At 39.6% G+C, this 20,466-nt stretch overlaps 1 protein-coding gene across 3 annotated transcripts; it reads left to right on the forward strand.

Annotated features, from left to right (window-relative positions):
* Window positions 1-623: 623 nt before the first annotated feature.
* On the forward strand, window positions 624-20,042 carry LOC146635330 (low affinity immunoglobulin gamma Fc region receptor II-like). Of its 3 annotated transcripts, none has more exons than XM_085346819.1 (6): window positions 624-666; window positions 751-786; window positions 2,023-2,286; window positions 19,333-19,578; window positions 19,654-19,830; window positions 19,939-20,042. In XM_085346819.1, exons 1-6 carry the CDS (start codon window positions 636-638, stop codon window positions 20,040-20,042), a joined length of 858 nt encoding a protein of 285 aa, XP_085202945.1. In that variant the 5' UTR covers window positions 624-635. The 3 variants fall into 3 exon arrangements, with proteins under 3 accessions (XP_085202945.1, XP_085202954.1, XP_085202962.1); XM_085346828.1 differs by having other exon boundaries at window positions 19,672-19,830; XM_085346836.1 differs by lacking the exons at window positions 624-666; window positions 751-786; window positions 2,023-2,286 and adding exons at window positions 18,499-18,541; window positions 18,626-18,661; window positions 18,993-19,253.
* Window positions 20,043-20,466: the final 424 nt, after the last annotated feature.

A 20,466-nucleotide genomic window follows, 5' to 3' on the forward strand; every position in this document is an offset into this window, starting at 1 on the left:
GGCAGATTCTGAGGAGGAACACAAGATTTGTGATCTGTGTTGTCACTGCAGGTACATGAACACAGCTCGCTGTATGCAGCACATGTCTCCTCAGACCTTCACAAACATTAACCAGGGCGTGACGTGTAGTCTGATGTTGTGCAGCCATTCAAGTTATTTAGTCTTTCGGACCACAAGTCAGTGGTTGGAACAGAGAGAAGCACAAAACAACTAAAGTTTGCACAGTTAACGTGCAGTCAACTACAGGAAGTTTGTTTGGCTCAATCTGTGATATTATTAATTAAATCAATAATTACATCAATGCAGTCAATATAATTATTTCAAAGAGCTGAGAAAACATCCATTAAAAGAGGTCGGACAGTCAGCGAAGACATCATACAGGTACTGGTGTTGCATTCAAGGTCAACTGTCAGTCGTAGATATTGTTGCTTTTAATTCTTATTCAATAATCAGTTGAAACGTGTAAAACTTTGGTTTCAAGGAAGCAGAGAAATAAACACACAAAGCTTTTTCACACAAGGTTTTTTCTAACCACAAGTCTAAGACCCAGAGACAGAGAAAGAGGAAGAGGAGGGTTTTACTCAGTGTAACCATGAACTGATCTCAGAGCTGGTGTGATGTCATTGAGCAGCAGGATGGAGGAAACGTCTCTGCTGTGTCTGCTCTGTAAGCTCACTCTGTGTTTTTCATGCCTCTGCTGTCTTGTTGAATGTGAAACTCTGAACTAACCTGAGTTTAATTTCTCTTTAGTTCTGATCTCACTGCTGAGCTGCACCACAAACCAAGGTCAGTAACCTTCTTCTGTCACACTGTAAACCTGACTCACTCTCTCAGTAGGCTGCAAGAGGCTATTAAAACATGGTGAAAGAAAATGTATAAAAACAGATCAGTCTTATCTCACTCCTGCTGACTGTCTCCATTATTTATATTTTATTTAAATAAGCGGCTTAACTTGTATCCTTGATGGGGTGTTGGAGAATTCATCATCCAGATACTCTTTTGTTCTGAGGGTGCACTGGGAACATCTGTCAGAGCCCTCACTCCACGAAATTTCAACTCCCACCTCCAGCATTGGTTTGATTGCTTTGTAATGGAGGCTGGGGGCAGTGAGCCAGATTGGACAATGTTCTGCACCTCTATTGCAGAGAATCCTGCAAGGTTGATGGCACCTGTCTCTGCAGTAATCCCAGAACCAGATGATGGACACTGGAGCTGAAGGGAGCCGTCATGCAGGAGGAGTCTTACTGGGCTTTATTAGTCCGTGGGACTCCAGAAGGAGATAACAGGTGCTGGCAGGACGAGCGGAGTGCGGCTTTGTAAAAACTTAGGTTTGGGAGTTCAGTGGGACAATGAAACGTGACTTTTGGTCAGCATCAAAGCGACTCTGGCAATTGTCAGATGATGCAGGAGAGGGAAGCGGTATTCTACAAACATTGTTTACAGTGTTGGTAGCAAGCTGCTAACCTTGACTGGGATTGATGAGATTCACCCTGAGTTCCTGAAGGCTCTGGATGTTGCAGGGCACCTCTAGGCTGCCTCAGGAGCATGTTGATGTCCCTGGGAAATTTCAGCTCAGAGTGCTTCCCCAGCCACCCAAGCCCAGATAAGCAGCATAAATTGGATGTACAGATGGACTTAACTTGTATTTGATATGAAAATGTAACACCAGTAAATACTAACTCTTAAAAAACAAATATAAAAAAAAAAAAACAATTAATAAACATTCCAGTTTGTTTCAATATTCAGTTTTCCTGAGAAACATGACTTTTCCCGCCTTGTCTGCACCACATTGCCTTATTTTGCCCAAATTTCGAATCTCCCTAAAAAAGGAAAGTTTAGACACTCATTCATTTACTGAGATGAACAGGAGATATTTAAAATCTCAATAAATTTGTGAACTTTGCTCTGCTCTGTAATGTGTTTCAGCTTCGCCATCATGGGCCACAGGATCGGATTCTTGTGTATTGATTCAACCAAGCCAATCACATGCAAATATTATATATTCTCCCCCTTTCCTCACAGCTCGTCTGACTGTGAGTCCCAGCAGCTCTCAGTTCTTTAATGGAGACTTTGTGTCTCTGAGCTGTGAGGAGGACGACAGCTCTGCTGGATGGACTCTGAGGAGAAACACAAGCAAACGACAGAGGACTCAGTGTGGAGATGGGTGGGGAGAAGCAGCTGGTTCGTCCTGTAACATCAGCTACATCTACCCATGGGACAGTGGAGTTTACTGGTGTGAGTCTAATCAGAGTACCATCAGTAACATGGTTAACCTGACAGTCACTGGTAAGCTGAGTGTGTGGAGTTAGTGTTGATGAAGCTGTGTGTAAATGGATGAAATGCTGTAGTTTGTCTCTGTGTTGAGGTGGATCAGTGATCCTGCAGAGTCCTGTCCTCCCTGTGATGGAGGGAGATGACGTCACTCTGCTCTGTAAAACAAAGACCACTCCCTCCAACCTCCCAGCTGCTTTCTATAAAGATGGCTCCCTCATCAGGAAGCAGCCTACAGGTCACATGACCCATCCAGCATGTTTCCAGGTCTGATGAAGGCCTCTACAAGTGTGACATCAGCGCTCATGGAGAGTCTCCATCCAGCTGGATCACTGTCACAGGTGAGGAGCTTCACTCTGATTTCACCTCTAATTTAATGCACATATTCACACTAACAACTACGATTTTCTCTTCAGATAAACCTACACCGACAGCTTCACCCACCACAACAACTTTGCTCACATCCACATCCCTGTCCACCACAACAGCTCCAAACCCTGGCTGCTCCCTCTGCCATCCTAATTTCAGACTAGTCCTCCACCTGCTGGTGATCTGTCCATATTTGATCTCCACTCTCCTCTTGGTGTCTTTATATCAACACAGACTCAAAGGTAACTCTGTGAATCATTCACTGATCAATCAATATGCTGATGATAAATTCCTCTCTTTGTTTAAACTCTGTCTTCTCTTGGCCCACCCCACCAGGCTGAGCAGGGACTGGATGATGACCGTAATTACAACATCACTGCATCAACAAAGAGCACCACATCTGAACCTCTACCTTAACTTAAAAAAATTAAATGTGTTCTGATGTTTCGAGTTGTAAATCAATTGGTTACTTTTACTCCGTGTTTTTGTAATGATTACGTTTTTTACAGTGTGTGAGAACATCTGCCAGCACAGACACCAAAAGTGAAGGAGGACGTTTTTGCTTTCTGACGTTTTTGGTGTATCAACCACATGTGACTGATGTTTACTCACACGGTAACCATATTTTGTTTAAAATCAATAAACTAATTATCTTTGTTAGTCCTCAATTCCTCATGTTAAATTTGTGTATGACAGAGGGCTGATGAAGACTGTGGTTTAGATGGAGCTCTGACTGAGGTATCTCTCAAAGTGGAGATGTGGAGGAGGTGGATTAAGTGAATTAGAGTCTAAAAAGGAAAATGACAGAAGAGCACTGAGATTTAAACCGTGCAGAGTGGCAGCTGATTGGCTCAAAAAAAGGTTAAAAAGAAGATGATTGGACTAGAGCAGGGGTGCCCAATCCCGGTCCTCGAGAGCTACCGTCCTGCAGCTTTTAGATGCATCCTTGTTCCCACACACCTGAATCAAATGAATGGCTTGTTATCAGGCCTTTGCCAAACATGATGGCATGCTGAAGAGATCAAACCATTTGATTCAGCTCTGTTGGAGTAGGGATGCATCTAACAGCTGCAGGATAGTAGCTCTCGAGGACCGGGATTGGGCACCCCTGGACTAGAGTAATGATGTCAGTATTGAGACTATGGCTGTGTGCATGCAGAAGTTGCAGTAAGCCGCAGTACCAGCAGAGGGAGATATTTTATTTCAAGCCAACATGAAAATAGTCAATGGCAAATCTTTAAACAGACATTATCAAAACATTAAATATAAACACATATTAGCAGCCTAGCTTAATTGTTTCTGGCAAGTAAGGTCCCTAAAATGTAATCGTGCATTATTTGCTCACTTCTGACTACTTTTTTATTGTAAATATATTCTTCTCCTATCTGCATTGCAAGTTCTGCATGTGTGTCCATTTCACGTTTTCTCCCGGATGCAGTTGGTGGGTTTAGGTTTGTTGGTGATTCTAAATTGCCCACAGATGTAAATGTGAGTGCAAATTTTTAAGCATTTAACCTATATGTTTAGGTCAAGTATTAGCCACAGTTATATCATAAGTTTATGCCACTTGTTGTTTGAGCATCTGTTGATGCATACTGCAGGGTTAATGTGTGTGTTAGGATGTGGCTGCTGCTGTTATGTAAGTCACCTAAAGCAATGGTTGTAAGGAAAGCTGGAGAAGATAGAACTAATGCTGCCATCTACAGACTGGGTGACTTAAACTCACCGATCACACACTGAGTGTGGATGTAGCTTATGCACAGTTTGAGGGTATTGTAATTTACTTCACTGCATTTTCTTGTTGTTCAATAAAGTTTTTGAGTTTTTGATGGTGCACCAGTCTGAGCACATGATGAAACCTCAGATTCAGGGATATGATGGGGCCTCATAATTCAAGACCTTTTACTGTATGAGGCAAGAGGGGGGAATTTGGGAGCACATTTTTTTGAGGAAGGAAGCTGTTGTAATGGTGTAACTCTGAGAAGCAGATGAGTGCAGCTGCCTTACTGAAATAGGGTTTTCTTTAAAGCTGTCTTCACTACTACAGTTAGAAAGATCATTCTTTGAACAGAAATAAAGAAAAGTACATTTTCACATATAATGACTTTTAAATGTAAATACAAAGACTTAACATATCTTTCCAGCAGCTTTGACAAACAAACAAATAGTTTAAAAATATATCATAGAGCAGCAATACATCACATTTTATTATAGTCACTATTGGAACTTAGGATGCCAAAGTCAAAGCCTTTAGGTATGTATGTTTATGCACTAATTATATGTTGTTAACATCATTACAGTGCCCAGTAGATTTATTTAAAAAATGAAATAACATTAAATTAAATTAAAAATTACATTAATATGAAAAAAAATATTATTAAGATCACTAATAAAAAAAAGTCCTCTCTCAGTGTACTTCCAACCAAAAGGCAAATAACAAAACCACATGTACATCTAATAAAATATATAAATATTGAAACACTCCTCACAGGTGTGATATACTTATACAAATACTTAAGATAAGATAAGATAAGATAAGATAACCTTTATTAGTCCCACACGTGGGAAATTTGTTTTGTCACAGCAGGAAGTGGACAGTGCAAAAGTTATGACGCAAAAATTAGAATACAATAAGAATAAATACAGTACACAGCTGTACAGAATAGAATAAAATAATATACTATATACAGTAGAATAAAATAGAATAAAAATATACAATAAGATAAAAATAGAATACGAATACTATATACAACTGAGTAAAAATACAACGATGCCAGAAAGGATTATTGCACTTAGTATTATTGCATATGTATGGATGTGTGTGCTTGATCAGTTAAAGTCTTTATTATGGAGTCTGACAGCAGTGGGGAGGAAAGACCTGCGAAATCTCTCCGTCCCACACCGTGGGTGCCGCAGTCTCCCACTGAAGGAGCTGCTCAGTGCTGTCACAGCATTCATACTTAACAGCATTCATAGAATGGCTCTTCTCTACTATCCAATAATGTAAAATGCACCGTAGTTTTTATACTTATAACTGAATTTGTTCTCAGTGGAAATAACAATAACAAATTAAATGATTATCTACTAAAATTTGAACATCTGTCCTCATCAGCAAGTATTATCAGGAAAATTAATTATTTCAGTCACATAGAGAAAACATAATATAGTGAAAACCACAAACACATTACAATTCCTGATGGTTTGGGATGGAGTCAGCGTCCCGACCTGTGTTGTTCAACAGTTTGTCCCTGAGCGTGATTTTCCTCTGAAGAGGCTGTTATATTTATATTCAGAGGGTGGGACATGTTAATATTAATTTTTCGCTTCAGTAAATAATGACTGTGATTGTTCTCATATTGTTTTTACTGTACCTGTAACAGCATTAATTAAGATCTGTAATCTACATTTTGACGCAGACAAATACTAAAGTGTTTCTTCTGAGGGTTTGGAGACCGTCTGACACAGAGCTGCTCTTACACAGAAGAAATGTGCAGATGTGGAATTCGGCTGTCGTTCAGCCTGTAGATGCATGAGTGTGGATTTACGTCCTGTACTAAATATTTGACTTAACAGCCTCCATAAAAGCACAGTTATCTTACGAACGTTATTAATCTTCTTGGACGTCAGCAGCTGTAAAGTGTCCCAACTAACAAGAAACGTTCCCACAACATTCTTAAATGTGTTTGGGAACATTCAAGGTTAAAAGAGGTTCTATTATTAAAAAAGAAAAATAAGTGTTACACAGTGTTAGATGACATCAGTTAAAGAACATCATCATTTCTGAAAACCTGTCTACCTTGTGTTGGGATCCACATTAAGGAGCCTCTGGCTCACTGGGTGTGTCAGCACTCAGGAATGTTTTTCTTTGACGTCTCAACACGTCATTCAGACATTTCTGCACCAAGTTCAGTTCCTGCTGCTCTAAAATATATTAATGGAGCCTTGAATACATGTTAGAAACACAGGTGAATGTTTCCTCACTCAAATGTCAGCCTGAGCTACAAACACAGATCTGAGTGCAGAATGAGATCTGATTGGTTTATACAGACATGACAGTTTGGCAGATTTACTTATGACCTCTGAGTAACAGCCTTTAAAATGCTGCATCACTAACAATAAGTGAACCTTTCTAAATTGTTTAAGCACACATTCAGAGCCCTGAAAACACAGCAGGAAGTAAAACCACAGAGAAAGACGAGATCTGATCAGAAGACATGACTAACATCTCTGTGGACCAAACTGTGTGTGGAAAGATTGAATCTATGTCTGTTTAGCTCAGCTCTTAAATCAAGCTGGAGCAAGTTCACATTTAAAACATGTAACACATTACAGTATTCCTGTGTCTTTATAAATTTGTACAGGTTACAATGTCACTTTGTAATGGAGCTGTAAACCACATCATAGACACAGTGCCAGTGTTTACAGCATCTGTTTGTAGAAGGAAGCTCCTTGTGCTTCAGTGAAGTTGAGTCTAATCTTTAATTTTCAGTGGCTTTTCTGCTTCCAAGTGGTTCAACAAATACACAAACAAAAAAAGACAAAAACAAAAAAGCCATGACAGTACTTTAATGTCAGATATCTGAACTCAAACAGAATCACTTCAATACAAAACACCACAAGTTAGCGTTAATACATTTGCAAACATTTCAGGCTTTGTACACAGAAAATTTCCACGTTGGAAACATATACAGTATAATAACTTCTACGTTTTGTGCTTCTCAATCCACTAAATCAGCAGTTCTCAAATATTTTCTCCTGTGTCTCATTTCAGGAACTGAATCATTGTCAATTAATCTTAAAAAAAAAAAAATAATGATGGAGATTAAATTTTATTCCCAGGTCACAGCATCAGCAGATACTTGTTTGTTTTGCACAAGCAGAGACTCGATGTTTGAAAACTGCTGGACTACAAACATGTGGAGTTGCAGATTAAAGGTTTTTATCAACAGGAAGCTGTTTTTGGACAAACTATGAAAAAAATCAGCCATTTTTATCCTGGTTTCCAGACTCTGTCAACTGTGAAGGAGTATAAGCTTATGCTAACAGGCAGCTGGCATCAATAAGTGTTTGAGAGAGGAGCTATTAAAAGGAAAAACAGCTTCCTGTGGACACAGACCCTTACTCAGACATAATACAATCACATTAAAGATAAAAGGTAACCGACTGAGAGAAATGGCTGTATTTTAACCTGTCTATACAACCAAAATGTACAAAAACAACGTTACAGAAAGCCTAATTTGATCATGGTTAAATGTTACTGAATTGCTCTTAGTCTGGCTCATCACCTGGGACCTGCTTGTCATGGGAGACCCTACCAAGAGCTGAACGCTCCAGACAACTCAGCTCCCAGGATCGTCTGAGCTCATAAACCCCTCCACCACGATAAGGTGGCAATTCAAGGAGGGGGACATGCCTTGAATCCAACATGCCAAACACAGCTCAGCTAATCACACGTGGGCTAGCTTAATGAGTGTGGCATGTGTCAGAAAAAGACATGTAAAATAAAATTCCCAGCTTGGGAAGAAATTACTGAAAACAAAAAACAGTGAATCAGGACAACAAACTCTTGTCAGGTGAGTCACAGTCGTCTGGTTCGTTTGTATCCTGATGTTTTTGTGTTTTGTAGTAGATTAATATGCCAGTGATCGCAACAACAAGCAACACAGCGGTGGCTATTGGCAGAACAATCTCGAGTCCAATGTTAGATGCCGGAGTGTATTTCACGGCTCCCTTCCGCGTTCGCTGATGTTAGATGCCGGAGGGTATTTCACTGCTGGGGGTGGGGGGGCGTATCTCGCTGCTCAACTCCCTAAACAACTCCATCCCTTTATTCACCAGAGCCAGGAACTCCTTAAACAACCCTATCCCTCTAAACAACACCTCAAAAAACGTCATCCGTCCATCTACCACTGCCGGCAACTCCCTAAACAACTCCATCCCTTTACTCACCAGAGCCAGGAACTCCATAAACAACCCTATCTCTCTAAACAACACCTCAAAAAACGTCATCCCTCTAGGCACCAACGACTCCATCTCTTCAACTTCCTTCCCTCCATCCTCTGTGTCTCCTCCTGGCTGACCTGCAGGTGAGAAACAGGTGTGAGGTGTCAGCTGTCAGGTAGGTGATGAGTGAAGAACAGAACAGAATCCATTTCCTCTTCAAACTGCTGTCAGACATTATCTACTGCACTCCGATCACATCACTCAGACCAGCTGCTTTCTACAAAGTCTCATCAACAACATCTTTAGAAACAAACATCAACAACCAGGAAGCAGCTTCACCTCTGATCACACACACACTCAACTCTACTCACTCACCTGGAGGAACAACAACACTCAGGTTTATGCTGCTGATGGGATCACCGCCCAGATATGCTCTCTTCCTGCGCTTTGTTTCTGGAATCTTACGGACTGCGTATATTCCAGCATCAGCAGTCGTCACATTGTTCAGAATCAAAGACACGTTTCCATCCTTCATCTGTCTGTTCTGCAGATCCACCCAGTCCTTAAAGGATGGATGCTGCTTGTCCAAGTGTCCATCCCGGTACAACAGGACATATTCTGTCTCCAGCTCAGGTTTGCTCCACTCTAGGCCATTGATGGTTTTGTTACCATCCAAAACTCGACATGGCAAAATGGCATTTTCACCGAGCACAGCAGTAATATTTATCTGTTCTGAAAGGGAGACAAAAACGGAGCAAATGAAATGTTGATATTTACCCCAGCCAAACAGCGCAAAGATCAACAGTCAGAAACCCCTGAGCTCAGCTGAACGGGACCAGAGTGTCCATTTGATACACTTATAATAACCCCAGTTTATATTAAATCAAATACATAATACAAGTAAATTTCAGGTGTAATTGAGGTATATAACACATTTTCACTACAAACTTCAGTGTTTCAGGTGATGTACATTAAGCCCAGCATCCTGCAGGCCCCTAAAACCTCCTGTAATCATTAGTAAGTGTCTATTGGTGACATTTTTAAAAACAAAAATCATGAAAACCTTTTAGGAATGGAAATAAAGACCTAAGCAAATGTCACTTAATACATTTCAACATGTTGAGCTAATATCCATCCATAAAATAATATGTATATACTGTAAACCCCCGATTGCTGCCTAGTTTGAGCTTTCTTTTTTTTAAACATGTTTTTGTCAGTGAGATTGAACTTGCTGAAGTCTAAACATGCTTTACTTATATAAGACGAACAGACAGCACTGAGTCACTGTCTTTGCTTTAGCTATGTACTCACACCCTAATGGCTTATTTTAAGTAGGAAAAAACCTCCGTCCTACATATAATAAGTTATTTCATCATTAGAGTCAAACATAGGCTTAGTGACAGTGTTAAATTATAGTAAAATTGGCTCATAAATATAAAATTAAATATTTCAAACTCTCACTTCAAACTGAAGCGCTCAGGCTGAGGCATTACATAACAGTGAGGTGACGTCGACGCAATAGGGAATAAGGAAGTGGTTTTCAACTGCGCTTATTAAATAAGAACTACTATAACACACGTACACTGACATTTACCGAACTAACCTAAAAATATTTCACTCAAGTGGGCCCACAATCATTTCATATATCAGGAAACAGCTGAACTCACCAGCCGAGGAAGACTTGATGAAGATGGCGAACACCAAAATCAACCAGAGCCAGACGGAAGACGTCGCACCAGACATCTCAGCTGTTCTAAAAACTGAACAGAAAAAAAGAAGAGATCAAACCTAAAACATAAAACGATCTGTTTTCGTGTGTTTCCAGTCACTTTACTGTCTTTTTAAAAGAATCGTCTAGAAAAACGTCACACAACAGGTGTCACGTTGACATAAGGTGTAAAAACGCCACAAGTGACACAGAGGTTTTCACCATGCGTCAAGTCAAATTAAAACTGTCAGTAAACCAAGAACAAACCTTTCATCGAATCCATAAATGCCACAATGACTGAACGAAGTGTTCCTTAGTTTTTATTCGCTCACACTTGGCCGTGCTCGTGATTTTCTTGTAGGCAGGACCTACCGCTGTCCTCAGGTAGCGATCCCGTAGCGTCCTTACCTGAATGTTCTGGAATCTTCCAGGTGAACGGTGAACCAGCAGCCGCAACTAGGCAGACAAACTGACTTTTATCTTTTGTTTAATAATTGTACTATAAACTAAACATGTTTCCACTATAGCAGCCTATAATCAATTACTACTTAAAAATGTATAAATGAAAACTGTAAGACAAACAGAAAGTAAACAAAGCTCAATAAATGACTACCAAAGTAAAACAGGAACAGATAATCAGAGTATTTTATTGATCCCCAGCATGAACTTTTGCATAAGTATTTCCTAGTTTGGTCAAATTTGCCTGATGATGGACATATTCATTGAAACTTTAGGTATCTAAATACTGGGAACCAAGTGCTTTGAACAAGTTCTGTGTTTTTATAAGATAAGATAAGACTTTATTGACCCCACAGCAGGAAAATTTGTGCATTACCTCAGCTCAGGTACAGATATCAGAAGAAAATAGAAATAAAATACAAACAAATACAAAATATTAAGATAATACAGTCAGTAAACCAAGAACAAACCTTTCATCGAATCCATAAATGCCACAACGACTATTTTATTCTTCCTCAGTCAAACAGCAGCTCTCATGCGATTGTTTTGCCCCTGAGCTCCAGGTGTTGTGCTAGACAGTGATGTGATTACCGTCCGCGGGAGCGCGCAGCTGCTTAAAGCTGTAGCGTCCAGATTACTTACAGCTACTTCCTGCAGCTGATATAAGATGTGGTAAACTGAACACAGCTTCAACCGTCTGTTTGTTGAAAAATAGTAACAGACTGCATTTTCTCGTTAGTAACTATAATGGCGTTGTAACGATAGGAATAGTAATTAGTTAGATTACTCGTTACTGAAAAAAGTAACGCCATTAGTAACGCCGTTATTCCCATCACTGAACACACCAATTAGTTAAACTGCAGGAATGTCTTAAAGACATAAAGACCTGGATGGCCGCTAACATTCTGCTCCTTAATTCAGATAAAACTGAAGTTATTGTACTCGGCCCTGAAAATCTTAGACATATGGTATCTAACCAGGTTCTTACTCTGGATGGCATTACCTTGGCCTCCAGTAACGCTGTGAGGAACCTTGGAGTCATTTTTGACCAGGACATGTCCTTCAATGCACATATTAAACAAATATGTAAGACTGCGTTCTTCCATTTGCACAACACCTCTAAAATTAGAAATATCCTGTCTCAGAGTGATGCTGAAAAACTAGTTCATGCATTTATTACTTCCAGGCTGGACGACGGTAATTCATTATTATCAGGACTCTCTGAAAAGCCTTCAACTGATCCAAAATGCTGCAGCAAGAGTACTGACAGGGACTAGAAAGAGAGAGCATATTTCTCCTGTTTTGGCTTCCCTTCAAATCCAGAATTGAATTCAAAATCCTGCTCCTCACATATAAAGGTCTTAAATAATCAGGCCCACTTTGCTCTCGCTCTGCAGGCCTACTTGTTGTTCCCAGAGTATTTAAAAGTAGAATGGGAGGGAGAGCCTTCAGTTTTCAGGCCCCTCTTCTGTGGAACCAGCTTCCAGTTTGGATTCGGGAGACAGACACTATCTCTACTTTCAAGATTAGACTTAGAACTTTCCTTTTTTCCAAAGCATAGTGCTTGCTCATTGGCGGTCTTATGATTGTTGGATTTTTCTCTGTATGTATTGGTGTAGGGTCTACCTTACAATATAAAGCACCTTGAGGCAACTACTGTTATGATTTGGTGCTATATAAATAAAACTGAATTTAATCCATGCCAGTTTTTGTGAGCAGGGCTCCATGATGTAAATTAGCTAATTACCTTTATACATGTAGCGTTTTGTGTATTCCAGTCGTGCCTTTGGTTATCAATAAAGTAGCAGGTGTTTTAAATAATGCAGTTAGCATTCAGACCACGGGTATGCAACATTTAATGTCAAGAAATGTTTTGAGCAAGTTTTGGCCAAAATTTATCTTAATGGAGCCATAAAACATTTCAGTCTCACGTTTTCACAGCCTGGTAAGTCTAAATCACTCCTGCATCCCAAAAACAGTAGTATAACATGAAAAGAGTTGCTTTTTTGGAAATTTAGTTTTAAAAAAGAAAGGTAATTAATTACATATTTTCATATTTAGTGAACATTGCAATTTCCCACTTGTGCTTCTGCAGTGCCTACTGATTTCTTTTGTGTGTGTGTGTATTTTTTTTTCCAACATTTTAGTTACACCCTCTACCTGTAAGGAGTCTAACACCTGAATTTTAATCACCTGGTGGTGAATGTCGCTGAACCTCAGTACTTGTGGTTAACATGAATGTAAACACAAATGTCTAGTTTTTCGTGTTTCTATGGAGTCCAGATCCATATAAGAAGAGTGTAACAATATCTATTCAGATTTATTTGCTTTCACCACCAACACTGATTACTGTATGCTTCATCTGCTTCTGCAATTCAGTCAAAATGACTGAATGAATTGGCCCTTTTTTAAGCAAATATGTTTAGACTGCCCACCCATCCATCTTTGGCTACTAATTCTAATTCGGATCACAGCAGCAGTCTAGCCCAGATTAGCCCAGACCTCTCTCTGCAGAGCCACCTCCTCAATCTCTTCAGGGGGGACACTGAGGTATCCCCAAAGCAGCCAAAAGATGCGATCTTGTATCCTGGGCTGCTGGGGGCCTCAACCCAATGGGACATGTCCAAAACATTGCTTTCGTAGAGTACCTTACATTTGCCTGAGCTCCTCACCACCACCCCTCCCACCCCTTTTTTAATACAATGCAGCTACTTTTGACTCTTTTGCACAAACACAGGTAGTAATCAAAATGGTCTATCAAAGTAAGCTTAAATAAATATCCACAGTAATATTTTTTTCTATTTAATTCAATCACTGTTTTGTTGGCTTCAAAAGAAAATTCTCTAATTTCATAAATGACAAAAAGGAAAAATCACAATAAAAAGGCAAATTTAAAGTATCAACTAATCACAAAAACCTGCTGCAAAGTCACATGATGCGATTATGATTAACCATTTCAGAATATGAACAGGCTCAACAGGCTGTGAAAACTATGTTACAAATATGAGTTATGATCTTAAACAGATTTGGTCAAACACTGCTTAGAAATTACTCTTGATAGCAAATTTGCCAACCCTAGCTCTAGGTCACCCTGGCAGGCAAAACAAGTTCATTTGTTTGGATTTTTTCTCCTCTTTTATATGAACTTGTATGGAGCTAAATGAGGGTTTAAAAGTTTTACGTGATTTGAAACTGAAATTCTTAGTTTTGATATATTTTTAAAAAACTCAAATGAATTATTTTGTTTTGAATAAATTTATAAAAAAATGTTTTTCCATACAAATCTTTCTTGGATTTTTTTTTTTTTTTTACATTTTTTTCCAGCTTTACACCCTTTTTATTTTTAGTATTGCCTTGTGGGCCTGTATCAATGAAGAGCAGTGGGGCTTTGACTAATGACTGAGTACTAAGTTAATCATTAAGCTAATGTTACAAACATTCACCCAGCGATATAGTCCATCAGGACAATCAGAAACAGTGTTTCCTACCTGTTGGCTGGTGTCTGCAGTAAACTGTGACGGAGCGGTGGCCACCTTTAACTAAAATGTTTATTTTTAATTTGTAACAAATTGTCAACTGTCAATCATTAGTCCGCACTCTGCCCCATGATTCATTCCCAAAATACAAAATCGGGATCTGAACATCTGATCTGAAGTCTGAAACTCATCAAAATACCTGGATTATTGAGCATGCACCAAGATATCAAAACTTAGAATTTCAGTTTCCTATTAAATTAAGAAAACCTTTAGCTTCAATTTTGCTCCATAGGCTCACTTCTACTGTTGAAGTTGACTTAGATCAGACACCTGTCATGTAGCCATAGTAGGTTTATGGATGGATGAAGTCTTCTTTATGTAAAGTGCAGGGTTACTATAGTGAACTAAAAATAAAATTCAGATATTTAAAAAAAAGACTTCAGGGTAAAAAAGGGTATGAAAATAACAAACAGAAACCACTGTCACTTGAAAATCTGCTCTGTGGGCCCACAAGAAAACCAACTGAATTACTTTATTTAAATCTGTTAGATTTACCTTTTCTATCAGATCACAAATATGAGAAGAAAAGCTCCTACAGCTGGCTAGAAAGTGACGAGTTTGCAGAAAAAGACAGAACATGTCTTTGTGTGCATTAACATCCAGAATGTTAACATTACTTTTGTAAGTTTATTTAGACTGACTAATGCATAGCATGTGGGCAGTTTATCTTTTTGTTGTCCTTTTTAATTAAATATTTAAAAAAAGTAAAGGGGAAAAAATAAATAAAAATCAGGCATACTACAGTTTATTGTGGTGTGAAGTGCCTTTTCTTGCTCCAAGAATTAGCTGCCCAGGTCACTCTGCTTAAGGACATTTATAACCATTTTACACAGAGAAATGTAGAAATTCCCACAGTAGGTCACTGCTGTCAAATTAGTACATGCACAAACAGGTAATGCAACTTAAAAATCAAGGTTAAAAGAGGCACAATTGAAACCGATAAAGAACTTTTGAAAGCTGTCTGAATTTTTTTTAAATATATTTTTTCTTTAATATCATCTTAGAGCAGGGGTGTCTATCTCCAGTCCTTGAAAGCCAGCATCCTGCTTGTTTTTGAGATATCCCTGCCCTACCTGCCGTTGATTACCTGGATCAGGTGTGCTTTGCCAATAAGAAGCTACAATGGCAGGTTAGTTGGAAAACAAACAGGACAGCGGCCCTTGAGGCCTGGTTCGACACCTGCGATTTAGAGCATAACCATGCAGACCAGTCAAGAGCGGCTGATAGTTCTGAGATAAGGGGGGGAAAAAAAAAAGAAACAATCACATTGACACTTTTCATCATAACACCATCTGACTATCTATTTGCTTTGTTTAAACAAGTATATGCTTTATTCACAGTAAACAACCTGTTGCAAAAGTAACTTTAACAACATTATTTTGGAACTATGTGTTCCCAAATCTTTATGGAAGTATTTGAGCAGATGGATGACTAAGGTGCAGTGTGAAACAGATCATTTGCTGCCCTCTGCTGTGAGATTTCCATACATGTAGAGCATACAAACTCTCAACAGAGTGGTAGTAAATGTGGCTCACCCCTGACAGCTCTTTTCCATTAGTAGTACCTACTCAGATCAGTGCAACTTGAGTTGTTTTCTATTATATTCAAATACCACCTAATGTGCATGGGATCACTATAGCCATGCGGCTGAAAGTCCCATGACATCATTTGTATGCAACAAGAATGTCACAAGGAGGATGTTGAGGCGATGGTATACCTGCTCCTCTATCAGTAGCTTTTTGTCAGACTCGGGGACCATAGATGTGTTTTTTGTGTAGCCATTTCCCTCACTGCCAGGTTTCAAAAATATGTGCTCTATATGTCCCTCTTCACTATGATGTACTCATTTCTAATCCTGTCCTTTGTGGTCATGGTGAGCTCTGCCTTCCATCTTTCTTTGCTTTTAAAAGTATCCACAAGGGGGGTTAATGAAGACTCTTTGTTAGGAATTTAATGTGAAAAGGCCCACAAGTGAGTGTCCATTTCTTCACAGATGAATGAGTCACCTGTAAACAAGTTACTAACACAAACTTCTTCTACTCTCCCCAGGCCATTGGATATGTAGAACACAGCTCATAAACTAATTAATCACCAATCACTACCAACTTGATGAGGAATCGAATGTATTTGACAGTTAGGACAGCTATGCGACTGCTGCCAATAAGTGATGCCTTTCTATTGTAACTGTACCAGTCTGAACTTTAAAATACCCTCCATATCACTGTTTAAAAAAGAAAAAAAAACTCAATACAAAAAATAAAGTGGAATGAACAACTTAAAATTAATTAAAAATGTATTACAAAATACCTACGTATAGCATCTGTTTTAAACAATATAAATGGCCACATGTTGTGCTTTGTGTACTTTACTGTGCAGGTAAATCAGGTCCTTGCTCTGTTTGGGATGACTGGGGGGGGGTGACACGACTTTGTCAGAGGACATTCAGAAGCTTCAAACGATAATCCATCCACATACAAGAATAGTCATTAATTTACTGCTACGTGGGCTGGGCCGTAGATACATGGTAAGGTTTTAAAAACTGAGCTTTACAACGTGCTGCCGATGAATAGTGGTAATAAAAAGCGAGAGATGCCAACAGTGATCACTCGATCACTAACTTTTTTTTTTTTCCTTCCTTTTAAATAGTGGGTTGTTAAGATTAAACAGAACAAGACACCACAGCATTAAAACATGTTACAAACACAACAGCCTTAATAAACTCAGAGTATTCCCCAAAGCAGGGTTCACACGTAATCACTTAACCAGAGAATAGGAATTAACTTTAAAAGAAAGGAGAAAGAACTGTTTGCTGAAATGAGCAAAATATATTTTATAAATGGGCTTCAGGCAGAGACCGGTGCAACCATGTTCTGTATCATACACTATCACCACCTGTAACGAGTTTGGGTTATCATTCACCAAGTTAGTACATGAATAAAAATCGTCCTAACCTCATTAACTACCTTTGCCTGTATACAATATGGCGGCCGCAATGACGCATCATTTAATAAATCGCTGCTACCAGAGCGCCGTATTGACGTACCGGCACTTTTAACCAACACAAGACACCGATGTTTTCAGAGCAGAAATGAAAAGATTTTTTACGGGATTCATTCATTTCGATTAATGATGCTTATTTTAACCTCACAGCGAAATCTCACCGGGCACGACAGCCGAGGGAACGACGACGACAACGAATAGCGAAATCCAGGTAGTCAGCGAGCACGCAGCCATTGTTGCTTAACTGAAAACTGCAGACAGTAGGGGAAAACCGATCGTCAGAATAACATTAATCGAACACAGTCAACTTAAACTTGGAGTAAAAGTTTCCGTTTACTTACTGTTTTTACACCGCGACAGGAACCTGAACCGATACGTCGCAGATCGTAACGTAGATCAATTTTATACTTAAGCGTTTACAAAATCCAGATTATTTAGACGGGAAATCATCCGGTATGTAGCGGAGATGAGTTGTCGCTCGATTAAGGAGAGACCAAAACTGAACTCTTTGGATGCCATAATACACACCACGTTTGGTCAAAAGGCACTGCACATCATCCAGAAAACACCAAATCAGCAGTGAAGTTGGTATAGTGTTGCTACCAGCCTGACGAAGATGAAATGAGGGCCAACATTTAAACAAGACATTGATCCCAAACACACAACCAAGAGAAATGTCAACTGGAACGTGTTCAGCTGGATTTCAGTGAGATAAGAGGTGTAACGACATGTATGGTTAAAGGGTTTAAAAAAAGTCTGTTAGCTGATAGAAGTGATCAAACGTCAGCTCACCTCTGCCAAATACCTTTAAAATCTTTAACCACAGCCTGATGCAGTTTGATGTCGTGCATCCACACAGTTTCTGACCACATGTTAGTGGTTGGAACAGAGAGAAGTCAACAGGAACAAAACCACCTCCAGGTCACTTCCTGCTGTCAGCTACAGGAAGACAAAACTTGTTTCTTTCAATCTGTAACACAATTGATGAAATCAATCCTTTCAGTAACATAGTAATTTTACTCTATGTGTCAGCTAGAGCTATAACACATCCCTGTGGTTTGTTTGGACTGGCAGCGAAGGCATTACACAGGTGCTGATGTTCACTTTAGTGCATTTCTGGAGGAAACCACAACACTAACAGCCAGTCAACGAGAAAGAGCAGGGTTTTGCTTGAAGTGACTGTGAGCTGATGTCGGTGTTGGTCTGATATCATTGAGCAGCAGGATGGAGGAAACGTCTCTGCTGTGTCTGCTCTGTAAGCTCACTCTGTGTTTTTCATGCCTCTGCTGTCTTGTTGAATGTGAAACTTTGAACTAACCTGAGTTTAATTTCTCTTTAGTTCTGATCTCACTGCTGAGCTGCACCACAAACCAAGGTCAGTAACCTTCTTCTGTCACACTGTAAACCTGACTCACTGCTTGGGACACATTAATTAAGAACATGGTGCCAAACTTCAGTCAAATCAATGTTATCTTACTCCTGTCAGTCTACATAATTTCATGTTGAATTACAATTAAACAGATGTCTTACACTCAAATACATCTGCACCTTAACAAAGACTCTTATGTAAGAAATAATATCTGATTTATTATCATCCAGTAACAATTGATATTGAATGAAAACAAGGAATATGGGACTAGAAGTTAAGATATGAAATGTAATATGGGCCCTGGTCTAAATATCCTCTACTACTCTATTACTCACAGCTCGTCTGACTGTGAGTCCCAGCAGCTCTCAGTTCTTTGGAGGAGACTTTGTGTCTCTGAGCTGTGAGGAGGACGACAGCTCTGCTGGATGGACTCTGAGGAGAAACACAAGCAGAGAAACCAGAGCTGAGTGTGAGGAGTGGGGAAAACCAGCTGGTTCTTCCTGTAACATCACTGGCTCCCACAAACTGGACAGTGGAGTTTACTGGTGTGAGTCCAGAGAGGGTCCCATCAGTAACATGGTTAACCTGACAGTCACTGGTAAGCTGAGTGTGTGGAGTTAGTGTTGATGAAGCTGTGTGTAAATGGATGAAATGCTGTAGTTTGTCTCTGTGTTGAGGTGGATCAGTGATCCTGCAGAGTCCTGTCCTCCCTGTGATGGAGGGAGATGACGTCACTCTGCTCTGTAAAACAAAGACCACTCCCTCCAACCTCCCAGCTGCTTTCTATAAAGATGGCTCCCTCATCAGGAAGCAGCCTACAGGTCACATGACCATCCAGCATGTTTCCAGGTCTGATGAAGGCCTCTACAAGTGTGACATCAGCGGTCATGGAGAGTCTCCATCCAGCTGGATCACTGTCACAGGTGAGGAGCTTCACTCTTATGTTACCTTTTATTTCATCCATATATTCACCTGAACAGGTGGGATTCTCTCTGCAGAAAAACCTACAGCCACAGTGAAGCCCATCACCTCTGCTCTTCCCTCTTCCACAACACTGGCCTCTCACTCCTCCACCCTCCACCTTGCTATCAGAGTGGTCCTCCACCTGGTGGTGTTCTGTCCATATTTCATTTCCACTCTCTTCATGGTGTCTTTATATCGACACAGAGCTAAAGGTAAAACTGAATCATTTCCTCACTTAGTGTGCTGATGATGAACTCCTTTTGTTCTGAAATCTTCATTGTCTCACATCTGATACTTTTTCATATTTTTTGTTTGTGCAGGGAACAAACTTTCCGTCTCAATCCCTCCCACTCATCCTGAGCAGGGATTAGAGGATAAACATGAGGATGTAATTATTGATGTCACCACAGAGCATCGCTTCTGAAACAAACTTCTGTTGTGTCTCTGTGGGTCTCACTAACTTTGTCCTCTTCACCTCTGACGTCATTGCAGTAAATGGACTCTGACGTTCATCTCTGGATATTTTCATGCAGACAAACAACAAATATTCATCCTAAGAGGAGGATTTCCATGATGTACTGTGTATGTTACTGCAGCTCTGTACCTAAGGTATTTTTCACCAAGTATTCAGGTTATTTCTGAATCAAACCTGCAGATGTTTTCAGATCTGATATTGGAGGAAAACCTAAAAACTGTTACATAGATAATGTTCATGTTTTATGTCCCTGTCCTGCATGATTAAATAGCTGGACTGTTCATGGGCCGGAGTCTTTTCCCCAGCATGTTTTAACTTGAAATTTAATTTATTTATATTATTCTGTCTTGTGCTTGGTATCTTCTTTTTTTAA

This window comes from Diplotaxodon limnothrissa, linkage group LG3, assembly GCF_057381915.1.
Source record: "Diplotaxodon limnothrissa isolate DT_005_m linkage group LG3, D_limnothrissa_male_GT1.1, whole genome shotgun sequence".
Classification (NCBI taxonomy): Eukaryota; Metazoa; Chordata; class Actinopteri; order Cichliformes; family Cichlidae; genus Diplotaxodon; species Diplotaxodon limnothrissa.